At 41.6% G+C, this 27,499-nt stretch overlaps 2 protein-coding genes across 3 annotated transcripts in view; one reads left to right on the forward strand and one right to left on the reverse strand.

Moving 5' to 3' along the window:
- Positions 1 to 238: 238 nt before the first annotated feature.
- LOC140476078 (calmodulin-1) lies at positions 239 to 25,019 on the reverse strand. The gene is made up of 6 exons (XM_072568082.1): positions 24,850 to 25,019; positions 21,596 to 21,626; positions 19,386 to 19,529; positions 14,275 to 14,381; positions 13,067 to 13,202; positions 239 to 1,086 (listed from the first exon to the last, which is right to left on the reverse strand). Exons 1-6 carry the CDS (start codon positions 24,850 to 24,852, stop codon positions 1,058 to 1,060), a joined length of 450 nt encoding a protein of 149 aa, XP_072424183.1. The 5' UTR covers positions 24,853 to 25,019; the 3' UTR covers positions 239 to 1,057.
- A 108-nt stretch (positions 25,020 to 25,127) lies between these two features.
- nrde2 (NRDE-2, necessary for RNA interference, domain containing) overlaps positions 25,128 to 27,499 on the forward strand; it is a 115,924-nt gene continuing 113,552 nt past the window's right edge. Inside the window, exon 1 of one of the 2 annotated variants that reach the window (XR_011960403.1) lies at positions 25,128 to 25,269. The gene's annotated coding sequence lies outside the window, so the exon portion shown is untranslated. The remainder of the gene's footprint in view (positions 25,270 to 27,499) is intronic. The other variant, XM_072568077.1, reaches the window with a different exon arrangement.

Below are 27,499 nucleotides of genomic sequence, written 5' to 3' on the forward strand. Positions count from 1 at the left end.
CCCAATTAAATAGACACCAAGTGATTTGAGAGAATTTGGTGCATTCACCTACTGTGAACAGAAACCGCTCAACAGGCCCATTTAAAAACATTTCTTGCAAATATCCACTTGTGTAATGGTCTTACATAAGCTGAAGCACAGCGATCATTGGCTGATATGAAAAACCAACCAGAAAATTTTAGTAATGGTTGAATGTAACTGAAAAAAGTGAATTAAATAAATTTGGCACCCAAGAGACTTAAGTTAATGGTCTTTTATTGGAAAAAAAAGACTAGCATTTACAACTTGGAATGGACATAATTGTAATTTGCTGAACAGCCATGTCGTCATTGTGCTGAAGTCCTATGTAGATATATACTCTGACGGCTCCAAGTTTATGGTACAGAACAGAAGTTAAACATGAGAGTCTGAGACACTCCCTTATCATAGGTAACTTTAAAAATTCAGTGAACGGTAAATTGCCTGACATCCGTTTCACGATAGTGCAATCAGACACGTTAACCAAGTTTTATATAGACATGCCATCCTTTTAGTTTAAATCAAGATCTTCAATCCTGGTAATTGTTTTGAGAGCACACATTAAGTATGAAAACAATTCCACTCCAGGGACCATCATATAATTACAACCTATTTTTTTCTTGCCTCAGCACTCAATTTAGCCAACTTTTCAGGAACAATCCTGGTACAATATAGAAACTGGAAAAACTAAACTATTCCCACAAAGAACATAAAGTGGAATTAACAGAGCCAGGCTGTGCTCAACTGTCAAGCTGCATGCATGAAAAACTGGCCAGCCCAAACAGTGTTTCAGCAAGGAACTTCATAGAGTCCAATTGCCTTAGTTTTTAAGGTAGTACAAGTTTTACTGATGCATGGCTTGAAGATCTTTGGGGACAGGACCACTGATCATTTACATGCAGAGTTTGTGGACAGGTTTTTTTTTTCTTGACATTCAGTAACTTTTGCTATACAGAAACAGAATGAATAAATGAACATTTTGCAAGAGGTAAGTAAAAGATTTGAACTTTTTTCTAGGAAGGGGAAAAGATAAAATTCTTCATTTTGCAGTCATCATCTGTACGAATTCTGTGGACAAAAGAATTGAAACTTTTATTGAAATTTACTTTAGAATAGTCAGAAATTTACAGCACAAATCAGTCCTAGGCTCATGTGCCAGCATTCAGCCATCTCTCCAAACCCTCCCTATTCATGTACACATCTAGATGCCTTTTAAATGTCATTGTACCAGCCTCCACCACCTCTGGCACTTCAATATAAAAATGCACTACCCTTTGCATAAAAGTTACCCCCTTAGGTCCCTTTTAAATCTTTCCCCCCTCACCATAAACATGTGCCTTCTAGCTTTGGCCTCCCCTATCCTGAGGGAAGGCCTTGTCTACTGACCCTATCCATGCCCCTCATGATTTTTTTTTTTTTAAAAAGTGTCTGGAAGGTCACCCCTCAGCCTAATATTCCATTCAACAGATCAGTATCAGTTCAGATTGACCTCATTGTTCAAAAGTAACCATCTTGCCTGACTGAACAAGATGGAGGAACCATGGCAGCACCTTTGGGGTCTCATTTTAATTCACAATCAAAATCAGCAGAGGCAACCCCTCAACATGGAGATCTACTGCAAATGAGCATTACATATGAATGGAATTAAACCACCCACTTCAGAGTAATTTATCTCCGGAGCCAGATTTGAATTCAAGTGATGCTGGTTAAATGTGAGGGAGCAAAGGGTGACATTTCTAGTAGTTGTCACACTGAATTTAAGCATCTAACTTGAATTCAAAGATTAAAAAAGTGAGCCAACTGCAACATTTAAGTTCTGCCAAAAATCTAAGCATTCATGCTTAGCCAAATATTACTGTGATAGTGATGAAACATTGATAGGAAGGTTAATGTAGCAATCAGCAGAATCAAATATTCAATTCACTTAATGTTCATGGAATGAACTTCTGAATCTCCAGTCCCATGCATTGTACGGACGTGTACCCAGTTAGCATGAACTCACTACAATGCAATCAAATTGGGGACCTTTTGAGCACAAACTTAAAACATATTGGTCATGTGATTCCAGTCCCATTAGTTTAAATGGTGGTGCTATTACACGTTCCTCAAATCACAAGAATGGACTGCTGACTTTCAGCAGCCCACAAGTTTGCCATTAAGTGTCTGATATTGAGGTAGGTGCCAGCTTCACTGAAATTTTTTAAACAACTCCTAGACTCTGCCCACTCAGCTAACTACAGGAGTGGTGGCAGAAGACTGGAGGAGAGCAAATGCCCTGGTTTGTGAAGGTAGGTCATGCCTCCCAAACCTTACTGAATTGAGGACAAGCAGACAAGGGTAAACACTTGTGGTGTATATGGATTTCAGTAAAGCATTTGATAAGGTTCCTCATGGTAGGCTATTGCACAAAATAGCCATATGGAGGGTGATTTGCAGTTTGGATCAGAAGCTAGCTAGCTGAAAAATGTGTGGTGGTCAATGGAAAGAGTTCATCCTAGAGCTCAGTTATTAATGGGGTACTATAAGGATCGGTTTCAGGGCTACTGCTGTTTGACATTTTTATAAGGACCTGGAGGGGGGCATAGAAAGATGTGTTAGTAAATCTGCAGATACTAAGGTTGGGAGAGGTATGAATAATGCCAATGGATATTACAGGTTAGAGGGACAGAAGCTCCAGAGTTTGAGAGAAGATTTGTAGTTCGGGTGCTCGATGTTGTGGTTCTGTTCGCTGAGCTGGGAATTTGTGTTGCAGACGCTTCGTCCCCTGTCTAGGTGACATCCTCAGTGCTTGGGAGCCTCCTGTGAAGCACTTCTGTGATCTTTCCTCTGGCATTTGTAGTGGTTTGAATCTGCCACTTCCGGTTGTCAGTTCCAGCTGTCGGTATATTGGGTCCAGGTTGATGTGCTTATTGATTGAATCTGTAGATGAGTGCTATGCCTCTAAGAATTCCTTAGAAATGGCCAGGGAATTCCAAGGCATGGCACTCATCCACAGATTCAAATCAATAAGCACAATCGACCTGGACCCAATATAGCGACCACTGCAACAGACAGCTGGAACTGAACCGGAATGGCAGATTCAAATTACTACAAATGCCAGAGGAAAGCTCACAGAAGTGCTTCACAGGAGGATCCCAAGCACTGAGGATGTCACCTAGACAGGGGACGAAGCGTCTGCAACACAAATTCCCAGCGCAAACAGAACCACAACAGAAGCTCCAGAGTTGGCAAATATAGAGTTTAATGTGGAAAGAAGAGGTGATTCACTTTGGAAGGAGCAACAGGACTGCAGAGTACTAGGCTAGTAAGATTCTTGGCAGTGTAGAGGAGCAGAGAGGTCTCAGTGTCCATGTACATGGGTCCCTGAAAGCTTCCACCCAGGTGGATAGGGCTGTTGAGGCATACGGTGTTAGCTTTTATTAATACAGAGGGATTGAGTTTGGGTGCAGAGGTCATACTGCAGCTATACAAAACTAGTGCAAAGTTCTGATCACCACATTGTAGAAAGGAGGTGGAAGCTTTGGAATGGATTCAGAAGAAATTTACTAGGATGAGAGGCTGTTTTGGTTAAGGTGGAGAGGTGACTTAATTGAGACATAATTAGAGGGTTAGATAGGGTAGACAGTGAGAACCTTTTTCCTTGAATAGTTATGGCTAGCACAAGGGAACATAGTTTTAAACTGAGTGGCAATAGATAGATGTCAGAGGTAGTTTCTTTATTCAGTAGAAAGGGTATGGAACACCCTGCCTGCATCATTATAGACGTGCCAATTTAAGGGCATTTAAATGGTCATTGGATAGACAGAAGGATGGAAATGGAAGTGTGTAGGTTAGATGGTCTTCAGATTGTTGCACCAACCTGTAAAACCATAGAGGGTCAAAGGACCTGTACTGTGCTGCAATGTTATGTTTTAACGCACCTGCATGAAAAGCAATACCTGCACGGTTGATCCTCAAAACAGAATAGCTAATTGGCACTGTGCAGCTTCACTTGCACATGCCCAACATAGTGATTGTGCTTCAAAAGTACTTGCCCAAAGACATTAAAACAGTGGGTCACGAAAGACATGAACCAAACTGAAAGACCTGCATCAAGGTGCAGATGTTTTTATACCTTCTCCAAAAAAGGTAAATAAAATGAAGTCTTATGTTCAATCATTCACATCAGGTTCCAGGTAAATTCACCCACAGGCAGTAGACTTATCAATGGACAACTGAAACATGCCATGTGTTTTCTTACAGTTGAGTGCCAGGATTCAAGATAGAGGCAGAGATCTCATTTGGGTAAAGCACAAGATTAGGAATAATTTCAGAATGATTCAAAAGTTAATTTTTGAAGTGAAAAGGAGGCATAAGATACAAGTGAATGGAAATTTAAAATCCAAGTAAACAACTTAAGGCAGGGCAGCAGAGGTGGTTGATGTAAACTTCAAGGCCTTTGATAAGGTTTTGCATGGTAGACTAATCAGATCACAGTATCCACAGACAGCTAGCCAAGATACAAAATTGGCTTGATAGGAGGAGATAAGGGTTGTTGTTCAGAATGACTAGCATCATGCTACAAGGATCAGCACTAGATTGTTTATATAAAAAAAATTTGTATGAGAAATAGGAGGCATGACTGCTAAGTTTGGTGGCATAATGGACAGTACAAATTATCTAACAGTACAACAGGATCTTGCTGAGTGGCAGGTAGGAGTTAATGCAGATAAATGCAAAGTTTTGATAAGACAAACTAGGGTAGGACTTCAGAATCTGTGGATGTAGTACACAGTTCACAGTGACAGCAAAGGTACTTGGCACACACCTTGATCAGAACACCAAGTACAGGAGTTTGGATGCACGGTTACATCTGCATAAGCACGAGAAAGGCCACATTTGGAGTTAGTGTACAATTCTGGTCCACCAGCTATGGGAGGCATTTGATTAAACTGAAAAAGATTAATGGGGGGCAGGGGGAGAGAATGGGGGAGGTGGCAAGAGGGAGGAAAGGGGTGACCTTAGTAGAGGATTATGTGGTCATGCAAGGTCTTCACCAGGTATGGAGTCCAAAAAATCAGAAGGCACAGGTTTAAAGGGAGGAGAGGATAAAAATTTAAAGATGTAGGAGCAAATTACCAGATGTTGGAATCTGAACTAAACAAATTAGTGGGTCATGCAGCATCTACAGAAAGAAAGCAAAGTATCAAGTTTAGATAGCTTTTCCGTGCTGAAAGCGTATTTCACTTCAGCTCTAAAATTCTAGACTCAACATTAGCTTGCTTTCTCTTCAGATGCTGCCTGACCACTGACCTGACTGACAAACAATCTACCTTTGTGAAAAGCAAGAGTGTTTTCCTCAATCATTTAACTTCAGCTTTGCTTGGACTCCAATTCCACTGAAGCAGTCTTTATGTCAGGGCAATCATTCTCACCTAACAGAGCACTTTGCTTGGAGCAGCAGTTGACAAACATTGCATCATGGACACTGGTCAGCAAGCCCATAAATTTAGCACCATGTAGATTCTGGTCTAGTTTTTAAGAGAGCACCTAGTAGCAGAGAGATGGGAGGGACATAGTAACTAGAAAGCTACAGAAACAATGCAAGAATCTAGTGTGGCTTTCAGTAACAGCTAAAAGGAATGTGCTCTGGATTAGTGCAGACTGGTCACCTTTTTCTTATCCAAGAGGGAGAGAGCAGTGGGACTTTACAGGCCAAGGTTTGTAAAGAGGAGAAAGTCTAACAGATAAGATGAAATTCCAGTCTAAGGCATTAATTGTAAGCTTGACATTTCAAGAAAGGCCAGATCAGCTGCATGCAGAGCCTCAGACATTGCCAGTATCCAAGATGACCATGTGCAAGTGCCCCATCTGCACAAGCTGGAGCACCAGTTGGAAACACTGGTGCAACCACAAGGCTGACTTAAGTGGATAGCACATGGCAGTTCAAGGGATCAGAGGAAAGGATAGAATGGGTGACTGGACAGTCCAGAAAGAACAAATAGGTAGTGCAAAAGTCCCTGTGATCTACTCACTAACCAGCATTCCATTTTGGAAGCTGATGAGTGCTGATATCGCGAACAATCAGATCCAAGCTCCAGTATCACAAGCAACAGGGGAAGGAAGGCAGAAGTCATAGGTGATTCTTTAGTTGGGGAGCAGATAAACTGACTGCAGAAATGCCTGACTTCAGGATGGTGCCGCCTAGGCCAGGAATCAAGGGTGATGAGTTAGAGGTCTTGCACACATTGGTACCAATAATATAGGCAAAGTGAGGAATGAGGTCTTACATCAAGAATTCAGTAAACTAGACATTAGATTAAAAGCAGACCTCAAGTGGTTGTAATCTCAGGATTACTCCAAGTAACAGATGCTGAGTTCAGAAACAGGAATAGACACTGAACACATGGCTCAAAAGAATGTGTTAGAGGGAGGGTTTTGAATTACTTGGACAGTTTTTGGGAAAGGTGGGACATATACAAATACATATGTGGACCAGAACCACACTGGGACCAACATCCATGCAGGTAGGTTTACTAGTGCCATTTGTAGGAGTTCAAGCTTGTCTGGCAGGCAGAGACAACAAATCAATGAAACAGATCATGCTGCACCACAGGAAGGAAGTCTGAGACTAAAGCAAGGCTGGATGGTCTTGTAGTAATGGTAAGACTGATGAATTAGTTACTTGAATGGACACATGAAGTATGATATATCAGAAACATGATTGAGAGAAGGACTGGATTGGCAACTCAATATTCCAAGATTAGGACCTCTAGGCGTGTCAGAGGGTGTAAAAAAAGGTGGTATTAAGGAGTCAATTACTGCAATAAGGAGAGAGAGAGAGAGAGAGATCTTGGAAGCAACCTCAAACAAGGCTTTGTCATTGAAGCTTCTGAATGTTGTGGTGGGCAAGCTCATGAATGAGAGCGAGTGTTAAGATTGAGTTCAGGTTGAGGTTTTGGGTGTAGGTTTGCTTGCTGAGCTGAAAAGGTTCATTTCCAGAAGTTTCTTTACTTACTAGGTAATATCTTCAGTGGACCTCATGCAAAGCAATGCTGAATACTCCTGCTTTCTTTGGGTTGGTAATGTCATTTCTGTTCCTTTCTCCGGGGGTGATAGATGGAGTCTAACACTGTTGATAAAAGTTCCAACACACCACTATGGACTACCCAAAATTCACAAACCAGGAGCCCCCCCCCTCCCCCATACCCTCAGTCCATAGTCTCTACCTGGAACACCAACATACATATTGGCCAAGGAGCTACACCAAAGACTAAAACACTTTAGAAGGCTCACGCCACTCCATCCACTGCACCCAAGAATTCCTGAAGACCAAAGACACTAAGCTAGAAGAGAGAGTGAAATAATGGTCTCCTTTGATGTAATAGCCCCATTTACTTCAATCAGCATAAACTTGGCCAAGGAAACACTGACTACCTATTAGAAAACCCAAGACACATACACCAAACACCACTAACAATCAGCAAGGAGAACAGCATCAAGCTAGTGGACCTACCACCCACTTCACCTTCAACAAAACCCAGACAAACTGCTGGAACACCCACAGGATCTCCAAAACCAGTGTTCTTAGCAGAGGCAGTAATGCAGAAACTTGAGCAAACAGCTCTGCCAACCAAAACTCTGGGTCCAATATGTGAATGACACCTTTTTCAGCACTAAATGAAAGTTAGAGAACCTTAAAGACCATCAATACTACCCTTACTGGCATAAAATTCACTAAGAGAAAACAAACTGCCATTCCTAGATGTCACAGTAGAGCAAACAGCCAACAGGGAACTTCAAACTAGCATGTACAGAAAAACAGACGCAATCTCAACACCCACAAATGGAGCTGCATCAGAACATTGCTGAAACAAGTCAACACGGTGGAGGAAAATAACCTATCACTCTTCAAAAAGAATGGGTACCCAGTGAACAACAGTCCACCAATTTCTCGGCAATAAACCCAAACAAGCAGAAAAACACATCCACAAACCCTAGCCACTCTCCCCTACATCAAAAAAGGCATCTGAAATGACTGCCAGACTACTGACCCCATGGCATCATGGTAGCCCACAAACCCACCAACACTAAAACAGCAACTAATGAACTATACAGACAAGCAAAACTATTTACAAGGGCTTATGTCCAAAATGTCGATTCTCCTGCTCCTTTGATGCTGCCTGACCTGCTGCACTTTTCCAGCAACACATTTTTCAGTCATTTACAAAATACATGCAAGGACTGAAACACTACACTGGACAGACAAGCAGAAAACTAGCCACCAGGATACATGATCAACTAAGCACAAAATGGCATGACCCCCTTACTTGTATTCTCATTTGGAGGAGGAAGGATACCACTTCATCTGGGACAACACATCCATCCTAGGACAAGCCAAAGACATGCACGAGAAATCTGAAGCACAGCATTCCAACTGGAACTCGAATTGAACTGGACTCCATAGTAAGCTCAACAAGGGAGCGCAGTGCTGACCCTGGTTTTGGGGAAAGCCGCCAAACAAGTGATGTGACAACAGCAGTGGGGGGGTGCACTTAGGCACTAGAGACCACAAGATTATAGTTCAAGCTTGCACTGGAACATTGTGGTTCTGTTCACCGAGCTGGGAATGTGTGCTGCAGACGTTTCAGTGCAAATCTGCTCACAAACCTTGCTCTGGAATGCCGAGGAACTGGAGGACGAGTAATGTGGCTCCACTTTGTAACAAGGGGTAGTAGAGATGAACTGGTGAAACTCAAGCAAACTACTGGAGAAAGTTCTGAAGGGGTGAATTACTCATTTAGAAAGGCATAGATTAATCAGGGATAGTCAATAGTTTGTCAGAGGTCATGCCCAAATTTGTTAGATATTTTTGAAAAATATGTATGGTGAATCAAGTTGAATTGGTGTAGTTCATAGATTTTAACAAAGCTTTTGACAAGGTCCATGAGAGACTGAGAAAGTTAAAGCACAGAACGGAGGGCAACTTGATGAGATGGATCAGAAACGGGCTTAGTAATAGGACACAGTAGCAGCAGAAAGCTGTTTGAGGGACTGGAAGACAGTGTACCACAAGGATTAGTACCAGAACCCTTATTGTTTATATACATAAGGGATAAAGTGTGGGTTGGAATGTTTAGCAAATTTGCAGACAAGACCAAGATTAGTGGTTAACAGTGATGATGGTCACAGGTTACAGGAAAATATACAAGAGCTGGTCAGATGGACATAGGGCATTGAACCCTGATAAGTACAAGGTGATGCACTTTGGAAGAAACAAGTAAAACATTTAAAAATAGCAGGACATTGATCCCTAAGCAATCCAGAGGAATCTTTGGGTAATTCAGATCCCTTGAATCCAACATACAGTCCAACTCATCATGACATCTCCTAAACTTAGCTCCATTTGACAACATTTGGCCCATATCCCTCTAAACCCTTCCTATTCATATACTCATCCTCATGCCTTTAAATCCTGTGATGGTAGCAGAATAGTATAGTTAAGCAAGCATGTGGGACACTTTCTTCAGTTGAGGATGAAAGAACAAGGAGGTAGTGTTGGTGTTCTACAAAGCACTGATCAGGCCACAGCTAGAGTATGTGCACAGCTCTGGAAACCTCACTACAGGAAAAATGTGTACAGCAGAGGCTCAAGGATGTTGCTTTGGATGGAGAAACTCAGCTAGAATCTATCAACCTCAAATTCAGCTCTTTGTTTGATATCCGAACCAAGGCCATCACAACAAATGGATGATTAGCTCTAGCAAAACCCAACCAGTGCCAGTAAGCAAGTCATTACCAAGCAGCTACCTGATAGCACTTCACAACAGCCTCCACGTCATTAATGGAGTAGACTAGTGGAGCAATAACTACCTTGGATTTAAGCTTTGTACAGGACACTTGGCCAATTTTCCACATTTAAGTGTGACACATGGGTGTCACTGACAGGCTAGCATTTTTCCTGTCCCCAATTGTTCAAGGTAGGGAGCTGCTTAGAGTACATTTGCTACAGTGAGATTGACAATGCTTTTGGGCATCCATTCAAGCATTTTGACACTGAAGGAAGTAATTTCCAAAATCAGGTGGTGGTTTGGAGGAGAATGTGCAGGTGTTTTACAAAATCAGGAGCCCTACATAAAAGGGGGGAGGGGCCATTTGGTCCATTGTCAGCACCAACCCTCAGGAGTATCCACCTAGACTGAGCACCATCTTTTACATTTTAGGATGACAAATACATTTGACTGCACATCTTAGGACTGTCGGAGGAAACCTGAGCACTCAGCAGAAAACAAGCTCCAAAACCACCCACTCAAGGCTGGAATCAAACCCTGGTTGCTGACACTGAGGCAACATGCCATCTGATCATGTTCCATCATGTGCCCTCTTTCTTCTAGAGGGAAGCAGTCAGGGTTGTGTAAGGTGCTTAAAGATTTTGCAAATTTCTGCAGTGCATTTTGCATGTTCTATGCATTGCCACTACTGAACATTAGTAGAGGGAATGACTGGATATGGTGCCAATCAAGCAGGCTGCCTCATCTCAGATGCTGTCAAGCTAGAGTGCTGAAGCTGCACTTAAATAGGCACTTTGGAGTATTCCACCACTAATCTATTCCTTTCAGGAAGCAAAGATCGCTAGAGTGTCGAGCAAGTTCACTGACTTGCTCTTTATAGCCACCATTTTAAACAGCTAATCCAGTTTGGCTTCTGGTCAACTCAGTATTTTAATAATGAAGGATTCAATAGCTTCTGAAGTAGCAGCTCAAAGTATGGTAAAGAAAAATAGAAGCTGGAGAAACTCAGCCAGTCTTGACAGCATTAATGGAAAGAGTCACACCCTCCTTCAGAATCCAAAGGTTCACTGGACCGAAGGTGTTAATTCTGCTTTCTTTCTACAGGTGCTGCCAGACTGAGTTTCTCCAGTATACACAGTTGTGCATTTGGTCTCAGTATGGCAAGTTCTGGAACAAGTCTTTCAGACATTTACCAGAATATTGCCAGGGCACATAACTTGTAACCAATGCCTCTAGACATTTCTTTTGATATGGTGTGTAGTTTAGTATAACAAATTGGCTGAACACTGGTACTAATGTCAGGAAACTGAAAGAAGCCAAGATAGGTTATCTGCTCGGCACATCTGGCTCAAAGTGAAAGCAAGTGCTTCTGTTACCCTTGCTACTGCAGTGTGGGATTCCACTGTTGATGGTATATTTAAGCTGCCAACTCGAGTGATTCGCTTGGATGTGACAGCATTGCAGGGCTTAGATCAGACCTATTGGTTGTAGCAGAATCCAGCTTTGTCTCACTTGCAGCTTGTGCTGTTTCAGGTAGTCTGATTATTCATCAGTTTCAGACCTCTGCCTGGTACTTCTCCTAGCATGCTCTCCAGCATTCATTGAACTGTGATCAATGATAATTTAGGACCAGAATATGCCAGCCCATTAGATTGGAGATCATGTTGGAATAAGATTCTGATGGTACATAACATTAAGGATACCCAATTTGGAGCTGCTCAACCTGTTTGAACTGTGTAGTACAGCACCATAACAGATCAATATGACACTGTTTCCACAACTATGGAAGTATCAGCAGCAGGCAGATTGGTGAGAAATGAGATCAAGTAGTTCTGTCTAGCTACACTGCAGTAGGTGGAGAGAGAATAAGTCCAATTGCCCACTGTCCTTTAGGACTCAACTGACAAGCTGTGGACATTGAAATCTTCACTCAGCATCCTGCTTGTGCCACCTTCTGCTTCCTTAAAACAGAAGTGATTGCTAAGGAATAGATTTACCAGCCTGAAGGGAGTCAGTACACTGCATTGAGTTTTTGTCCATGATACCATGTGTTCACAGGGTCCAGAGTCAAATGTTGAAAACTCCTAGAGAACCCCCTTTTGACTGTAAGCAACAGTAATCACTTGTGTCTGCTCTGCCAGTGGGACAGATCATTTTCAGGGATAGGTGATTTCTGAGACATTTGACATCAAGGTCAGGTTGTTTGTCACCTTGTCTGAGGGGAAACTCCAATTTTGGCACAAGCCCCCAAAACAAGGCTGTTCAAGGCTACTTAAGTTGCTTAAGGAGATTTTAAAGTGAGGAGGTCCACCTGCTTTCAAGCCTTCCAATGGCTGTTAAGAATCAACCACATTGCTGTGGGTCTGCAGTCACACAGGTGAGACCAGGTAAGGATCAGTTTCCTTCCCTTAAAAAGGGACTAGTTAATCAGCTGTATTAAACAATGGACAGTGGTTTCATAGTGGTAGAAACTGAACCCAGGCACCCTGAATATAACCCAGGCCTCTGGATTATAGTCTAGTGATAATGCCACCACATCCAACTTCCAGAGAACCAAACTACACATCCAGTGTATAAAGTGCTAAGTGTAACAGTAAAGCTTAGACCAAAGGAGAAACTTTGATCTTCAGTGAAATATTAGAAAGGTTCAGTTCTGTGAAGATTCTCTTATTCTGGTTTAAGTTTACAACTATTTCCTTTCGTCAGCACGTACTTTACAGGAACGAAGTCTTAAATGTTATTCTACTGGTAAGCCAGTGATCTCAGCCATTTTAGCGGAACAGGATTACATCTGAAGCAATGAGTCTTAAGTATTTTTGGGGGGTGGGGGGGTGAAAGATGCAGGGCAGAGGGTGTTATCTACCCCCTGTTGATCCAACATGAGGACATAAGGAACACTGGATAACTTCAAAATGACTTACAACATTCAGAAAAATGTAGTCAAGTATTCTAAGACTGAAGCACAAGTCAGCACATGAGGGTGCAGTTGAGGGGTCTTCATAGGAAATTGAAAGCTAGGTAGGGATACATTCTTTAGCATATTACTTGCACATGATTCCCAAATCAAGGCAACAGGAAGGAAAGTTAATGAAATTTATCCAATTTTAAATATGCAATTTCAAAATGCAAACTTCATTGGATCATATAAAGCATTGTTTTATAGCATGCAGTGCCACAGTAATCAGAACCTATGTTTAACTAGCAATTTAGATCTCTAATCCTATTTGTTCAAGAGATGTTCCATTGCCAGTTGATACCAGATAAAAAGTAAAGCATACCTTCATAATTGACTTGGCCATCACCATCAATATCTGCTTCTCTAATCATTTCGTCTACTTCTTCATCTGTCAATTTCTCACCTAGGTTTGTCATAACGTGACGGAGCTCTGCTGCACTGATGTAACCATTACCATCCTGAGAAAAAAAACAAGTTAGAGATCTCACAGTATGTATGCTAACAGATGAGCCCTTTGGAGTCCCTCAGCATCACAAACCAGCTATCCATATCCAGCCCACTGAGCTAAATCGTTTTGGAGAAAGTGTGGGTAACATATGCTAAAACAAACAACCTCAGCCTGCATTTGTTATTAGCTGCGCCATTAGAAAGTGATCATATTTAAAATCAACCGTGGTGGCGCTTTTAAATGCTTATCTTGCCCAGACACCCAAGTCAGTCAATCTGGAATTAATTTACGACAGTACAATTCACAGGTGATCACCAACCCAAGAAAAAAGGCGCAAGGAAATTCCACCTCAGTTCATAAAGTATCCTGCTACACCAGAAATATATTCATCAGCACAAACTCAAGCATCTTGTCCAGTACTAAAGGCAGGAGATTGTGTGTATTTCTGTTCAGCAGAAACTGACCATTCAGCTACATTCCCTTTAAGCTACATGACCACCAGGAAGCTCTGCACTGCTGCTCAGCACCACTGCTTCTGTAGCTGCTACTGCAGAGACATTTGAGGTCCACAGCAGCACAAAAAACAAAGGGAACACTGCTGGTAAAACGCCTCAATTGTTTCCTTCAAATGCAATAAAGTTGCAAGGAGTCTGGGACCAAAACAAGCAAGGACAGCATAGTCACATGCTTCTGAGTTAAACAGCAGCAACAAGGAAGAGAAATATTAAACTTTAAGCCCCCTTCTTTAAAGAAAATGAATTTGATCCAGTTTGAAACATGCTTCAGCTTCCACTTGCAACAAGCACAACTGGAAACTAGATGCTGGATTAGAGCCAAGTGAAATCAATTAGGCAAAGTAATAGAAAGTGAATACTTGATGCAACTGTGAACATTAAGGCAAGGTTTGCCATCATGCTGTGCATTGAATTCTGCCTTGTTAGAGAAAGTCCATTTCTGGGACATCAGATTGTTATTTCCAATGAGATAATTAGTGCGATGATTGGTACTAAGCTCAATGTAGCCAACGAGGCAGGGGCTGTACAAAGTCATAATTGATGGTAGTCAGCATATGAAGTGCCCACCTTGTCAAATACACGGAATGCCTCACGAATTTCTTCTTCACTATCAGTGTCCTTCATTTTTCTGGCCATCATGGTCAAGAATTCAGGAAAGTCAATAGTTCCATTACCTGAAATATTAGGGGCGAAGTAAAAGGAACATTTACAATAATACTTAATCTGAAAAGTGAAAAATAGTCATGAACCATAAAGGACCAGAGGCACATTAAACAATTGAGTCTCTACTTTGAGGACATCCCAATGTCAAGTGAGACATTAACAGCAAATACAGGCACTGAGCTGCTGTTTGCCATCATTTGCCAAAATCAGCTAACCCTCAGTGAAGTTAAGTGTGCAGAATGTCAAAATTAGGCACAAAAGCTTTGTAGACTACAACAAAACAATGCTGAACTACATGGCCAGGAAGGGAAGACAATTGTGGCAAAGTACACTGCCTGCCTTAGTAATCTTGTTTTGTATACTTAAGCAGCTAAAAACTTAGCTCATGTTTACATGCAACTATATGATGAGATGTAAATTGTAGGGAGTTAAGAATACTAGTCAAAGCTACAATTAAAAGCGGCTCAAGAACAACTCAATTGGATGCAACCCCATATAGTGTGGCCTAATTAAAACCATGTTCCAATCTTATTAAACCATAAATAGATCAGACTGAATTATCTAGTTAATCAGGCTAAGAGCCACCAAGTTAATCAGAAACGACAAAGTATATAGTTAATTATGCTCTATAATAGCTTTCATTGTTCCCATTTCAATACCTTACAGCACTTTTTTCCATTGTAATTAAAATTATACAACAGCATTGCTCTAATTGTCTATCTGATGTTTTGTTAGTCTTTTGCAGCACAGAAGACTTTTCTCCTGTTTCTACCTAGATTGTAAACATCAAACCTGTTCCACAGGAAATAAACCAGATACATGACATTAACAAGCCTCAAACTAGTTTCCTATGATTTGCTAACCACCTTGCCAAGTCTGGGGTACAATTGGATTAAGAGGGCTCTTGAATTATAAGAATTATATTAGTACCCAGATTCTGCTTAAGGTAGCTTTTAGATGTCAATAATACCTTGCTTTCTTTGCTGATTACATTAGTGAATTTTTTGAAGCAACAGTATAGCACCACTAGCAATGTATACAGATTGTCTTAAACAGAATGGCAATGGAGGTACAAGACTTTTGGTATTTGCCCGCTGTCTTATTGAATATCAGCCTTGAAAAATAGTTGAAGTTTTAATGTGCAATTCCAAACAAATTAGAACAGTTACAACACAAGAGGCCATTGATATCATCGGGTGTCAGTTCACTAAAACATGGGCAAACATTTTGCTTAATCCATACACTATTGCTATTTCAATCAAGCCAGTTGCTGGCTCACTTGCATTTAAAAACTGGCAATCTGGAACTCTAAGTGAGCAAATACAAAACAGAATTTGTGTAAACATATCAAAAATCAGCTAAACACTACCAAGTCTCATCTTTACATATGCACAGACTTAAGAATTTTAACGGCCCAAAATAGTGTTAATTACCCCAATGAGGTTACAATCCAATCAATTTAGTAAAATGACAAGAAATAATTAGCTCAAAGAACTCAGATTTTAGCAAGCTTTGGATTCAGAGACTGGGACAAGCCAACATGAAAATCGATTGGATATGGTCAACAGAAACAATACCATTTCATCCACCCAATTAGTGGTAATCCAACATGGCAGGAACCAAGACCTGGAACCCACAAGCACCAGACTCCAAACTCAACTAGTGAATTCATTATGTTTCACAATGCCTTGGGTTTAGAGCCATTTTAGGTGCAAGTTTTGGTCTATTGTAATCCAATACTCAAGCCATTTAATGATCAGGAGGGTTTACTTACTTCCTGATATGTTGATACAACAACTATTAGAACCAGGGGCATGTAATTATAGTTAAGATGGCATGACAATGACCAAGTTAGACATTTCAGACAGGAATTTTTAATATCTTTAAGTGTTATAAAACCTACAGTCAATTAGCCTGGGATTCAAATGAATCAATGTCATTAGCACTGCCTTCATTCAACCAAGAAAGAATGAGACTGAATCAAAAACATTAGAATTCAGGTCAGGCAGAACCTGTGGTAAGAAAAAAGGTACAATAGATTTTAAAGGGAGGGCAGAGGGAGAGTCTTGTATTACATAGAAGCTGGAGATAATGTTAAATCTGCAAGCTGGAGTTCCAATCAGAGTTGGCCTCCATATTCTAAGAAACAGCTACCAACTTCAAGGCTGCCCTGTCATTCAGTAAATGGAGTTGAAGTCATTGTCAGATCAGTCAATCGGTAAATGGATCAAAGGCTTTAACTCCATTTTTCTGCTGCCCACCACAACTCTGCCCTTGTGAATCAGAAATCACTCCACCTCATTCACTGGATAACAGAACTCTCCAAAGATGTTCCTAACCTTAAATGGAAGATCCTTATTCTGAAAAATATCTAGATCATCCAAGATGCTGCATGGTCAGCAGGAACAACACTAAATTGAGACATTCAGTAAGTTCACCTTTGGCCTAGAGGAGGCCTTTTCAATTTGGAAATCTTGGAAGAGCAGGTATTGCATTTCTGTATCAATGCCACAAAGGATGGTCAACTGCTTGGATCGGTGTTAGGCAAAAAAGCTGGTTAATCAGACCATGACAAAGAGGGTCTGAAGGAGGCTGGTAAGGAGAGATGTTAGTGCATTAAGTGAGATGTACAATAGGAAACATCAGTATGGGAAGAAAATCTACAGTTAAACAATGAGTAAAATGTGACAGGAGGTTAAATGGAGTCTGTGGGAAGCAAGGAGTTCAGTGAAAGTAGTAGTCAGCACTTGAGCTAGCTGACAGAAGATGGAACCAAAACTTATTCCCAGATATGTCCAAGCTGAATTCAAGCAATTTAAATGGATTTTTTCAGAATTCATTCACTGGAGGACATCACTGGCTAGACCTGCATTTATTGTCTATGCCACATGGCAGTGGAGTCAAATTGCTGAGAGTCTGGAGTCACAGTCCAGACCAGGTATGGATAAGTTTCCTTTTGTAAAGGGACAAAAGTGAACCAGATGGGTTTTTCCAACAGGTAACAATGGTTTCACAATCATTTGATTCTTAATTCCAGATATTTAGTGAATTCAAAATACATTTGAAACCTAGTCAGCAGATTACCTGGATTAGCAGTGCAGCAATAATTCCACTACCCTGTCACCATCTCCAATTTTTTTTTAAAGAAATTAAAATCAGACTGAAATCCATTTTATTGCAAAGCAGCTTCATCGATATTCTGCTGTTGGGAGCATTTATGGTCAGTAACGGAGGGCGATTAGGTTAGACTCCCTACAGTGTCTAAACAGGCTCCTTGGCCCAACAAGTCCGCACAGACCCTCAGAAGAGCAACCCACCCAGACTCCCTCTGACTAGCCTAGCTCATCTCTCCACACTTCAGGCTCACTGCCTTTATTCCTGATGAAGGGCTTTTGCCCGAAACAGATTTCAAAGCTCCTTGGATGCTGCCTGAACTGCTGTGCTCTTCCAGCACCACTAATCCAGAATCTGGTTTCCAGCATCTGCAGTCATTGTTTTTTCCCCCCGACTAGTGCACAGAACACCATGGGCAATTCAGCATGGTCAATTCACTTGACTTGCACATCTTACTGTGGGAGGAAACCTGAGCACCTGGTGAACCCACAGACACTGGGAGAACGTGCAAACTGCACAGACATCAGAAGCTGGAATTGAACCTGGGACCCTGACAATGAGGTAGCAGTGCCAACCACTGCACCATGCCCAGTGAGACAAAAATTTCCAAGTCAGGGGACAAGAAATTAGGTGTGAAATTCAACAGTATATAGACTGCACACTGCTTTTCCCTGACTGACTCTTAATAACTTTAATGCAATAGTACAATCACAATTCAGTGATTTCTAAACAGCTTATGACTTGCTCTGTGCACCACAATGCTGCATGAAGTGTGGGGAATCAATACAATGACTAATAATATTCAAATGCAACACGATCAGCAATCTGACCAGACAATTTACAGATCAAAACTTAATTAGGGGTGGGCAATTATGTCAATTATATACTGTTGATTAAAAGTAAACAAGAATTTCAGAGTTGCAAAGGTTGCTTCTCAACAACTTTATCAGTAGCTAAAGTCACAAGCAATTAATGACTTATTGTAATAGTTCAGCCATTGAAGAAAGCTAGTGTAGTACTTAGGCCTAACAGAAACTAGCTCAGTCTTAAAGGTAAATTCAACACAATGCAGTTGATGTTTCTGCTTACTTGACAGATTAGTATTACTTAAGTCAGACAGTAGTTGACTTGTGACTTGCCCACTCCTCAAATCCAAGTGCTTACCAAACTGGCTGATTAGAATGGGAGCCTCTGCAGAAGTGTGTTAAGCTGCTTAGAGGGGATGGGCCCCCAGAGTCCAGCCTGATCCCATTTTGATCATGGATTTGGAGCACAGACCAACTTCATCCTGTCCTTCCAATCCACAGAAAAAGCATTCGATTACAAATCATTGCCACTTCAGCCAGGATCCCCTCAAGTCAATGAGAGATTCAGGAATAATTGGTAGATTTCTTACAGGTACCCATTCCTGGATGTTTGGAACACCATACATTTAGCAGCTCAAGACTTGGAGAAAACATTGATTATACAGCAAGAAATGTTTAGTATGGAATAAGGATGGTCAAAATGTCAATGTTTATTCTGCTTATAGATGACAGGCGATTAAAAGATCACCAGTAACTGATTCACAAGTGAAAATACTCAATGCTACAATCTTTAGAATACTGTCATTCCACATTCCCTCAACTATAGTCAAGATCAACATGGCCAGTTATTCCAATCTTGGATAAAAACTTAACAGTACTTGTTAGTACAAGACAACTTCAAGGAGCTACATCATACATACTCAAGAACTCACTAGGAAAAACCTATTATACTTAAAACAGAGTTCAAGTATTTACTCAACAAATTCGTCCTGGCATTTGAAGTAATCCACCTTTTGGCACAAAGTGATGGAGTGGGAGACAATGGTCTCTAATATGCTTTCAAAGAAGCAAGGCAGCACAAGCAGCTGAACTTACCATCTGCATCAACTTCATTAATCATGTCCTGTAATTCTGCTTCAGTAGGATTCTGACCCAAAGATCGCATTACAGTCCCCAACTCTTTCGTTGTTATGGTGCCATCACCATCTTTATCAAAGAGGGAAAACGCCTCTTTGAACTCTGGAAAAAAAGGATAGTTTCACATTAAAGCAGCAACTGCAAAATTAAAAGCCAGGAAGGATTCTGCAGGGCAAACCAATTTAGATATGACCCAAGTTGCTGGTCAAATGCATGAATCAGTTACTTTAAAACATGCAAGATTAGGATATTGTTTTAGGAAGTCCATAACCCCTAAAATTTTGACAGGATAACAACTCTGATTGCAATAGCTAACATCCTAGCACATCCCACTAATGCTTCAATATTTGAACTGAGTGCTTCACTCCATTGCTTAGCTCAAAGTTTAACAATATGCTAATCAATCGGGTGCATGCAGTCAGCCAGTATCAGCATGTTCAGGCTTGCAACTAGAACACCTCCACATGTGGTAACTGATGTAATACTGTTTCTTAGCAACTTGAAGACACCAATTAGTCGAGAGTGGTTACTGATAAGAGTTAGCTTAGGCACAGAATTTCAAAGCTACCTGTATTTGAAGTAACTAAGATTAACCTTTCATGTTATAGAATTATTTTTGGGTTTAAAGTCTGGAGTTTCAAGATCCAAAAATCTGACTTGTCAGAAATAACTTTCAACACAAAAGACGTGTTTGGACCACAGGATTGATAGCTCTTCAATGCTCCACTTACTGAAGTTTTGTTAAAGCTGGTTTAAATAAAATCGATTAGTAGGAAATTCATGTTTTCATGCAATTGCATTCAAAAAGTCAGCTTTTACAGTAATCTGTATTAAAAATGGCAGACCATGACAGAAACAAAACTCAAATTTTGCATTTGAGTCTTGAACTGGACACCACCATTTATGTAATTCACTTTTCTTGCAACAGCATTTGATACAAGTTAATGATCCATCCAGGAACCGTGGACATGGCAGAATGCCAATTTGGATGGGCGATAGGTCAAGCTATTTTCTTGAATGTTTACCTCAAACAATTCCATTCCACAGTATATTAAATCACAGTAAACTAGGAATGGACTTCACTGAGATAGGAAACAGCAGGCAGATAATGCTTTAATTATGCCACCAAGTGATGATCTGTTTAGCAAATGGGACATTTACCACTATTTGAATAATCACATTTTGCATTCAATTTGCTGATAATCAAGACTCAGCTTTAAGTACTTGCAGCTAACCAGGCCTACTCTAGATTTGAAACGGGGCAATGCTCACTGGTGTTTGATTATGTCAGATTAATCATTATGTAATTTCCATCCAAATAAACAAACAAAGGCAAAATTAAGTGCATATGCCATTTAACAGTTCTGTACTTAAACTACTCAAATCAATGTTGAAAGTAGGAAATCACTACAGCAAGGTTTTTTTTGCATTTGACCCCAAACTGCAATTCCTTGGTCATATCTCATCCTGACTGCCTGTAACCCTACAGATAGGGGGAGGAACCCAGGTTATGATTGAGCATTAAATTGTTTGAAACAAAAACAGAGGGAAGGCATAAATATTCAGTGCTGAAAACCCCCATACCATTAGAAACACTGATGCACAATATCCAGTCGCTCTCGATAAGACTGCAGTTTGCAGTCAATCTTGAGTTGCTAGCATCAGTTGACAATCCAATGGACCCATTTCTTAACGAATCAAGAGTGTAGTCTCATGTTTTGGGAATCCCAAACTTTTTCTAACTTTCTGCACAAAAGCTTGGGGGCCCCAATACAGTGCAGCAGCTGGATTTGCTAGGCATCTACTTTACAAAACAAATCTAGGTGTTTATCCTATAAAAATTTCTGTTCCTGGTAAGTTTGACAGTTTATTATATATCCAAATATATACCTTAAAAGATGCTCACTTCATAGCTAATCATGTGATGCAGCTGCCTATGAAGACAGGTCAACTGTAGTACCTACAAGCTTGTGTACACAACTGTTAGACATTGCAAACAGACTCATGGCTTCAATAAGCTACCAGTTCATACCTATTTTTTCCTGTGCTGAAGTCATTAAAATTCTCTCATTTTAATGCACTTCAAAGGTTACATCTAGCATTTGTACAAATTTATAGTTCACATGAAACCTCAATCAATTAACATACAAGGATATTTAGTCACTTACCAGCAATCTGCTCCTCAGTAAGTTGGTCAGCCTGTTAAGACAAGATAAGCCATTATACATAGCTGCGTTTTGAAACATTAGAAATCAGAACAGACTTTAGAAAGCAATAACCTGAAATTTGCAGGTGCATCTCTCACTTTTTGGCAGAGACAGATTACTGAGAAATGCTTTGCAGTATAAACTGGAGAAACTTTAGTCCATATCAGTGACACTGTCATTGGACTCAAAATTAGCTTGTTTTGCTCCAGATGTTGCCCATACCTCCATTTGCAATTTTTGTCTTTATGCTTTGATGCCATTTCTATTGTCAATATTTAAGAAGGCAGGTGTATTTCACTCAAATACTAAGGACATGAAGCCAAATCAGAAATGGGAAGGAAGACAAATCACAATGTTAGAATACAAGGGACAATCAAATGACAACTTCAGCCAACACTGCTATGTATGTTTCCAGGCCAGTTTGAAGACTGATCTGTCTAGTCCTTAAAAACAGGACTTGGTCATAAACAGGACCACAAACAAAGCTGCTAAAAACAGATACAATATGCATTTATGGCAATTCCATTAGAGAATACTGCAGAAATCCATGTGCTGTAAGAAGTTTGACAACATCCCACATAGGAGTTGAGTAGTTACATGGCATCTGTGTTTGAAGCACTCAGGCAGACATGAAATAATACAACCCTCACTATGCTTGCTGAAACCAATTAGTTGTTATTTTCAGAAGATTAAATAATTAGATTTAACAGATGCCACAAGTGCATATTCCACACTTTGGAAAATTAATCCAGAGCTTTGCAGACATTCATCTAGTAATGTGCAGCTTTGCACTGAATGTTCTTCGTTTCTTGTATCAGAAATAATCTGACTATCACTGGGAGTAAAGGCTGTTCCAAAGACAACCACAAGTGTCTTCCATCTTAGTGTCTGGTGAAGGCAAGAGATGTTGTGGAGAAAATGAAATGGAAGATGCACATACTGCTGCTTTTGCACGTAGAATCTCCACCGAATCCCATCAGTTCCCAAATTACAACATTTGAGCAATGTCATTATCGATGACAAAGTATCAAAGTCATTCAATATCAGACAGGTAATCCAAACAGCTTCAAAATGCAGAAATGTCTTTTTCAAATTGCCCAGTATCAGCTTAGATATTTATCAAGCTGAGGGTTCAAGTAAAGATGGTCCATCACTGAATGCTTGCTCAAAACATGTGCATCCCATTTCATCCTCAGCAATTTTTCACACTGGTGAATACAGCAGCTCAGTTGGGTTCAAACCTCCAGTTTTAGCAGTTTCACTTATCAGCAAAAGGTTTGATTTGATCACCTGCACAGGCAAACACTTTTTTATGCATCAAATTCAAAAAGCAAGTTTTTAGTTCCAGTTTCCAGCTTATTTTCTAGCAGAAGTGAAAGTAGTGAAATTAAATGTTAGTGGAATCAGGTTTTGGAAGAAATCATTGGGATGCAAAACTCTGATGCAGTCATAAGAGAATTTCAAATACAATGAAGGAAAATGTAGTAGTCACTAATCTCCAGGAGGGGGCAGTAATGTTTCCTATTCTGCACAATGTCTTAATGATAAGGAATCAAAATAGTGACAACACTAAGTTTGATGCCCAACTAAGCTCAAAAGGTGTTTTAACTGGCTGGGGACAAAAGTGCATCATGGAATACAAGCACTGGCAACCATCCAGAGATGTGCACTGTGCAGCAGAATTCAAACTTTAACGCATCTATACCCTTCACAAAAACTGATTATAGTCAGTCTTTTTCCAGGTTGAAGGAGCATTTTATTTTTGGGTCTGACCTTAAGTTTCAATTCCCATCTTAACACCTGGAGTGATCCAATTATCTAGACTAATTGGATAACTGGTATCATTAAAATGTCAACTTTAAGGGCATATGAAGTTTCACTTCAAAACCCTGCAACCTTTGAACACTAAGAAAAAAGCTTGATAATAGCACTGAAACAATTGACAAAACCCATTTGAAGCCAAATACAAATTCTTGACTTCATATCCAGAAGGTTACACATTCAGGCAAGTTAGTTCAAGCTACGATTTAGCCATTTCAGTTCAGCTCAAGTACAACAGCAAAATTGCAATGTTTAGTCATAGTTGCAGCATCCAATTTTAACAGGCAAAATCAGAGGACAACCAATACAAGCTAGCTAGGTCAAAAACAAATTTATTGCCAGGAGGCTTCTCGTAAAGCTGTTTTACATTAGTGATTTACATGCTGGTGCAGGTGTCATTTATACATGACAGCAACACAAATGCAAGCTGGAGACAAGATATACTACATCCTAGATGGCAAAACAATGATTCACCGCTCGATGTAGAAAAATCTGCAATTACGTAATGTACTTGCAAATAAAAGGCAATTCTGTGCAGCGTTAAGGAATTTAAAAAGTTTATTCTGCTCAGTTGGCGAAGCAGATTCCGCGCGATTTGAAAGGAACCACCTACACCAAAGCAAAAAAAAACACAGCAACCTGTTTGACTAGATGGAAAAATAAAAGCCCCTGGAAAGCGAATGGGGCACTCGGTCCTTTTGAGCTTGAGGAAGGGGGGGGGGCCCTCAAACTGATGTGGGGAGGGAGCGCAATCAATCGTGGCACAGAGGGAGGGAGGGAGAGAGAGAATTGCAAAACGGGCACAAGGACACCCCGGGCTGGTATGGGGGGGGGGGGGGAAGAGAAGTAGATGCGAACATTTAACGGAAATGCAGGTGTGATCACTCCCTCGCCGCCCGTTTAGTAGCGCATCGAGCACAATGCAGCAGCTTCCAGCCGGAGGCCGGCTCCTCATGGAGGGAGGACAGAGTGCACGGGGATAGGGATGGGGGTATGAGGGGGAGGGGGGGGGGCGCGCGCGGACCCACAGGCTCGCGCCCCCACCCCTCAGTGACCGCGGATACACCCGGTCAACCCCACCCCCCCCAAAAGACAAACAAACCAGCCAAACCGAAACGGCCACCCGCCGCCACCACTATGTCAGATGCTCGAACCAACTTCTCACCCCACCCCACCCTCGGCAGCCCCCCCCTCCCCACCTCAACATTTTAACCGAACGGCGTGAGGAGCCGCCACCGCCGCATGACAACCGCCGCCATTTTGATGGCTTTGCCCACCGTTCACTCACACACGCGCGCGCGCGCGCCAAACAAAACATAAAACAGACCGCTCTCTTTTCAAAAAAAAACTTTCAAACGGCAGGAGAGCTAACGGTCCCGGTCGAACATACGCACCATATCGAATGTTGCTTTCTTCTTTTTGTTTTTAAATAAAAAGGGGAGGGTAACGTGTGCTGACCACAGACACCAGCGACTGCAGCTCCTCCGGTGACCACGGTCCCACTGGCGCCGATTACCGCGCTCTTCCTCTACTCCCCTCTACATATATACCGTGTATCCTTCCGCCGGCAGCCGCGGAAAGACGGTTGACGTAAGGGGGGGAGGGGAAGGTGTGCTGAGGTCCGTGGCGGAGGGAGGGTGTGTCAAGTGGTTTCCTTCACCACCAACCCCCTCCCCAATCAATCCTCCTCCACCTTCCTCCTTGCGTCCCAACCTGGACTTCCAGCATTTTTCCGTTCGTGCTGCCGATCGCGTTTTGCGCACGGATCTACTTCGCCGAGGCGGATGGTTACGGTTTGGTCGGGAGGGACGGAGGTGTGAGAGGGGCTCGGTTGCCTTGTTGGCGCGGGACGTGGGGGGGGGGGCGGAAGGACGGTTGGTTTTTGAAGAAGGGGGAGGGGCGACTCGCGCGCCCTCTCTCTGTGTCTCGGGGACGTGTGTCGGCTCTGGGGGAGGGAGTCAAGGGGACGTCCGTCAGCTTTGTCTCGCCGTCGGCGATTGGTGCAGGCGCACCTGCAATGAGGGAGCGGATGAGACCCGGCCTGCCATTGGCCGCCGCGTACCTGCAATGCGTCAACTCCGCGGCCGGGCCGATGGCGGCGGCGTCGCTGGAAACACCGCTACCGGGGCCTGGTCCAGGTGGAAGCTGCTAATCGACACTGAGAGGCAAACACTGGAGCAGGCAGGCAGCCAGATAACGCCTTGTTATTTCATGCTAAGTGTTCCTCTCAATACCTATAGAAATGAGGAGCAGAATTTGGTCCTTTGAGCCATTCAGTTTAATCTGGGTTAATACTCCATGTCACTGCCATTTGTCCAACTTTCTCCCCATATCTTTAAAATCTATGTAATACATTTCTTGAATCTGTTTAGTGGCGATCTCGAACCCTTTCTCCAGTTGAGATTTCAATGCTCCTCGAGTAAAGAATGTAAATGTCTTAATGGACCCCCCCCCCTGCCCCAGCCGTCCAAGTGAATATAGACATAGGATAAAGCAGATGAATAGGAGGCTGCAAAAGGCGGGAGTGGTCTGGGGTCCCTGGGACTGGCCCTTGGGTCCATAGCATCTGGACAGGTTGGAAGGGTTGCAGCTGAACGAAGCTGGGACTGAGTCGTGTTTTGGGAGGGCTTTAAACCAATTTGACAGGGGAACCAAGAGAGAATATTGGAGATTATCAGGGTTTGCAGAATATTTAGGTTGGTGCCAGAATAGAGAATATTACATTGATGGGTGAAAGTTGGAGTAAGGGAGAAAGAAATGAAGTCTAAATCCGAGTTAATGTGTATATAAATGCATCGACTACTGTAAATAAGATTGGGGAGTAACAGATGTCAGGTGCCACATGGAAATATGATGTTGTGGTAATAACAGATGCTACTCTGTGAAGGGCATGATTTATTGTTAAATATACCAGTTGTTTAGGAAAGGAGGAGGGGTAGCAGTGTTGGTTAAGGAGTACTGACAAAAGAAGATTTCTTGGATGGTTGAAGGACAGAGTCAGTTCGGTTACAGCTTAGTAATAAAAAGGGTAGAAGTACGTTGCTCTGTAGTCTACAGATCATGAAGTAGTGCAAAGGATGTAGAGGAACGTATCTGCAAGGAATTCACAGAAAAATGCCAACATTATGGAGTAATTACAATAGGGACTTCAGTTTCCCAAAAATAGATGCGGACACTCTTAGTGTGAGGGGCAAATGTTCCCAGATTGTGTTCAGGTGAGTTTCCTATACCAGTATGTGTGCAGTCCAACAAGAAAGGATATGTTGTCAGACCTGGTCCTTGCAAATTAAATGTGTCACGTGACAGTGGGAGAACATTTAGAGGAGTGATAATTGTATCATAAGATTCATGATGGTGATAGACATTGACAGGCAACAATACAGAGTAGCAAAAATCATTTGGCCCAAAGCTGACTTCATTGGGGCAAAAACAGGATTGACTGGAACAAGAGGTTAGCAGGAAGAATAGTAATTGAACAATAGGCTACCTTCAAAGAGCAGATGGCTTAGGTGCAGTCAAGTTATATTATTGTCTCAAATGGGAAAGGTTAACATATCCAAACATAAACATATCCAAAGTCCCCTGCATTGCAACGGAAATAGAAATCAACATTAGAAAGAAAGTGTGTGGATAAGAGGTCTAAGGGAGAAAATATGGTTGAGAACCAAGAAGAATATTGAGTGTTAAGACGTAAAGTGAAAATAACAAATAAATGCAACAAGGAGGAATTAGAAATAAAAGCTTAGCAGCTAACGTAAAGGAGAATCCCAAAGACAAAAGCAGAAATTGTTGGAAATGCTCAGCAGGTCTGGCAGCATCTGTGGGGAGAAATCAGAGTTAATGTTTCAGGTTGAGTGACTCTTCCTCAGAATTGATGATAGTTAGGAAATGTCAGTTTATATGGTAGGGGGAGAAGGTAAGGACTGAACAATAGATGGGGATAGAGCCCAAAGACAGAGCAGCATCTGTTATTACCACAACATTATATTTCCATGTGGCACCTGACATCTGTTAATCCCCAATCTTATTTACAGTATTTTATGC

This window comes from Chiloscyllium punctatum, chromosome 4 (assembly GCF_047496795.1).
Source record: "Chiloscyllium punctatum isolate Juve2018m chromosome 4, sChiPun1.3, whole genome shotgun sequence".
Classification (NCBI taxonomy): domain Eukaryota; kingdom Metazoa; phylum Chordata; class Chondrichthyes; order Orectolobiformes; family Hemiscylliidae; genus Chiloscyllium; species Chiloscyllium punctatum.

Excerpts from the sequence above, each read along its gene's own strand:
- LOC140476078 (XM_072568082.1), bottom strand. Across the intron at positions 19,530-21,595 it reads TACTGAGGAGCAGATTGCTG|AGTTCAAAGAGGCGTTTTCC; the intron begins GTAAGTGACTAA and ends CTTTTTTTCCAG. Across the intron at positions 14,382-19,385 it reads TAATGAAGTTGATGCAGATG|GTAATGGAACTATTGACTTT; the intron begins GTAAGTTCAGCT and ends CTAATATTTCAG.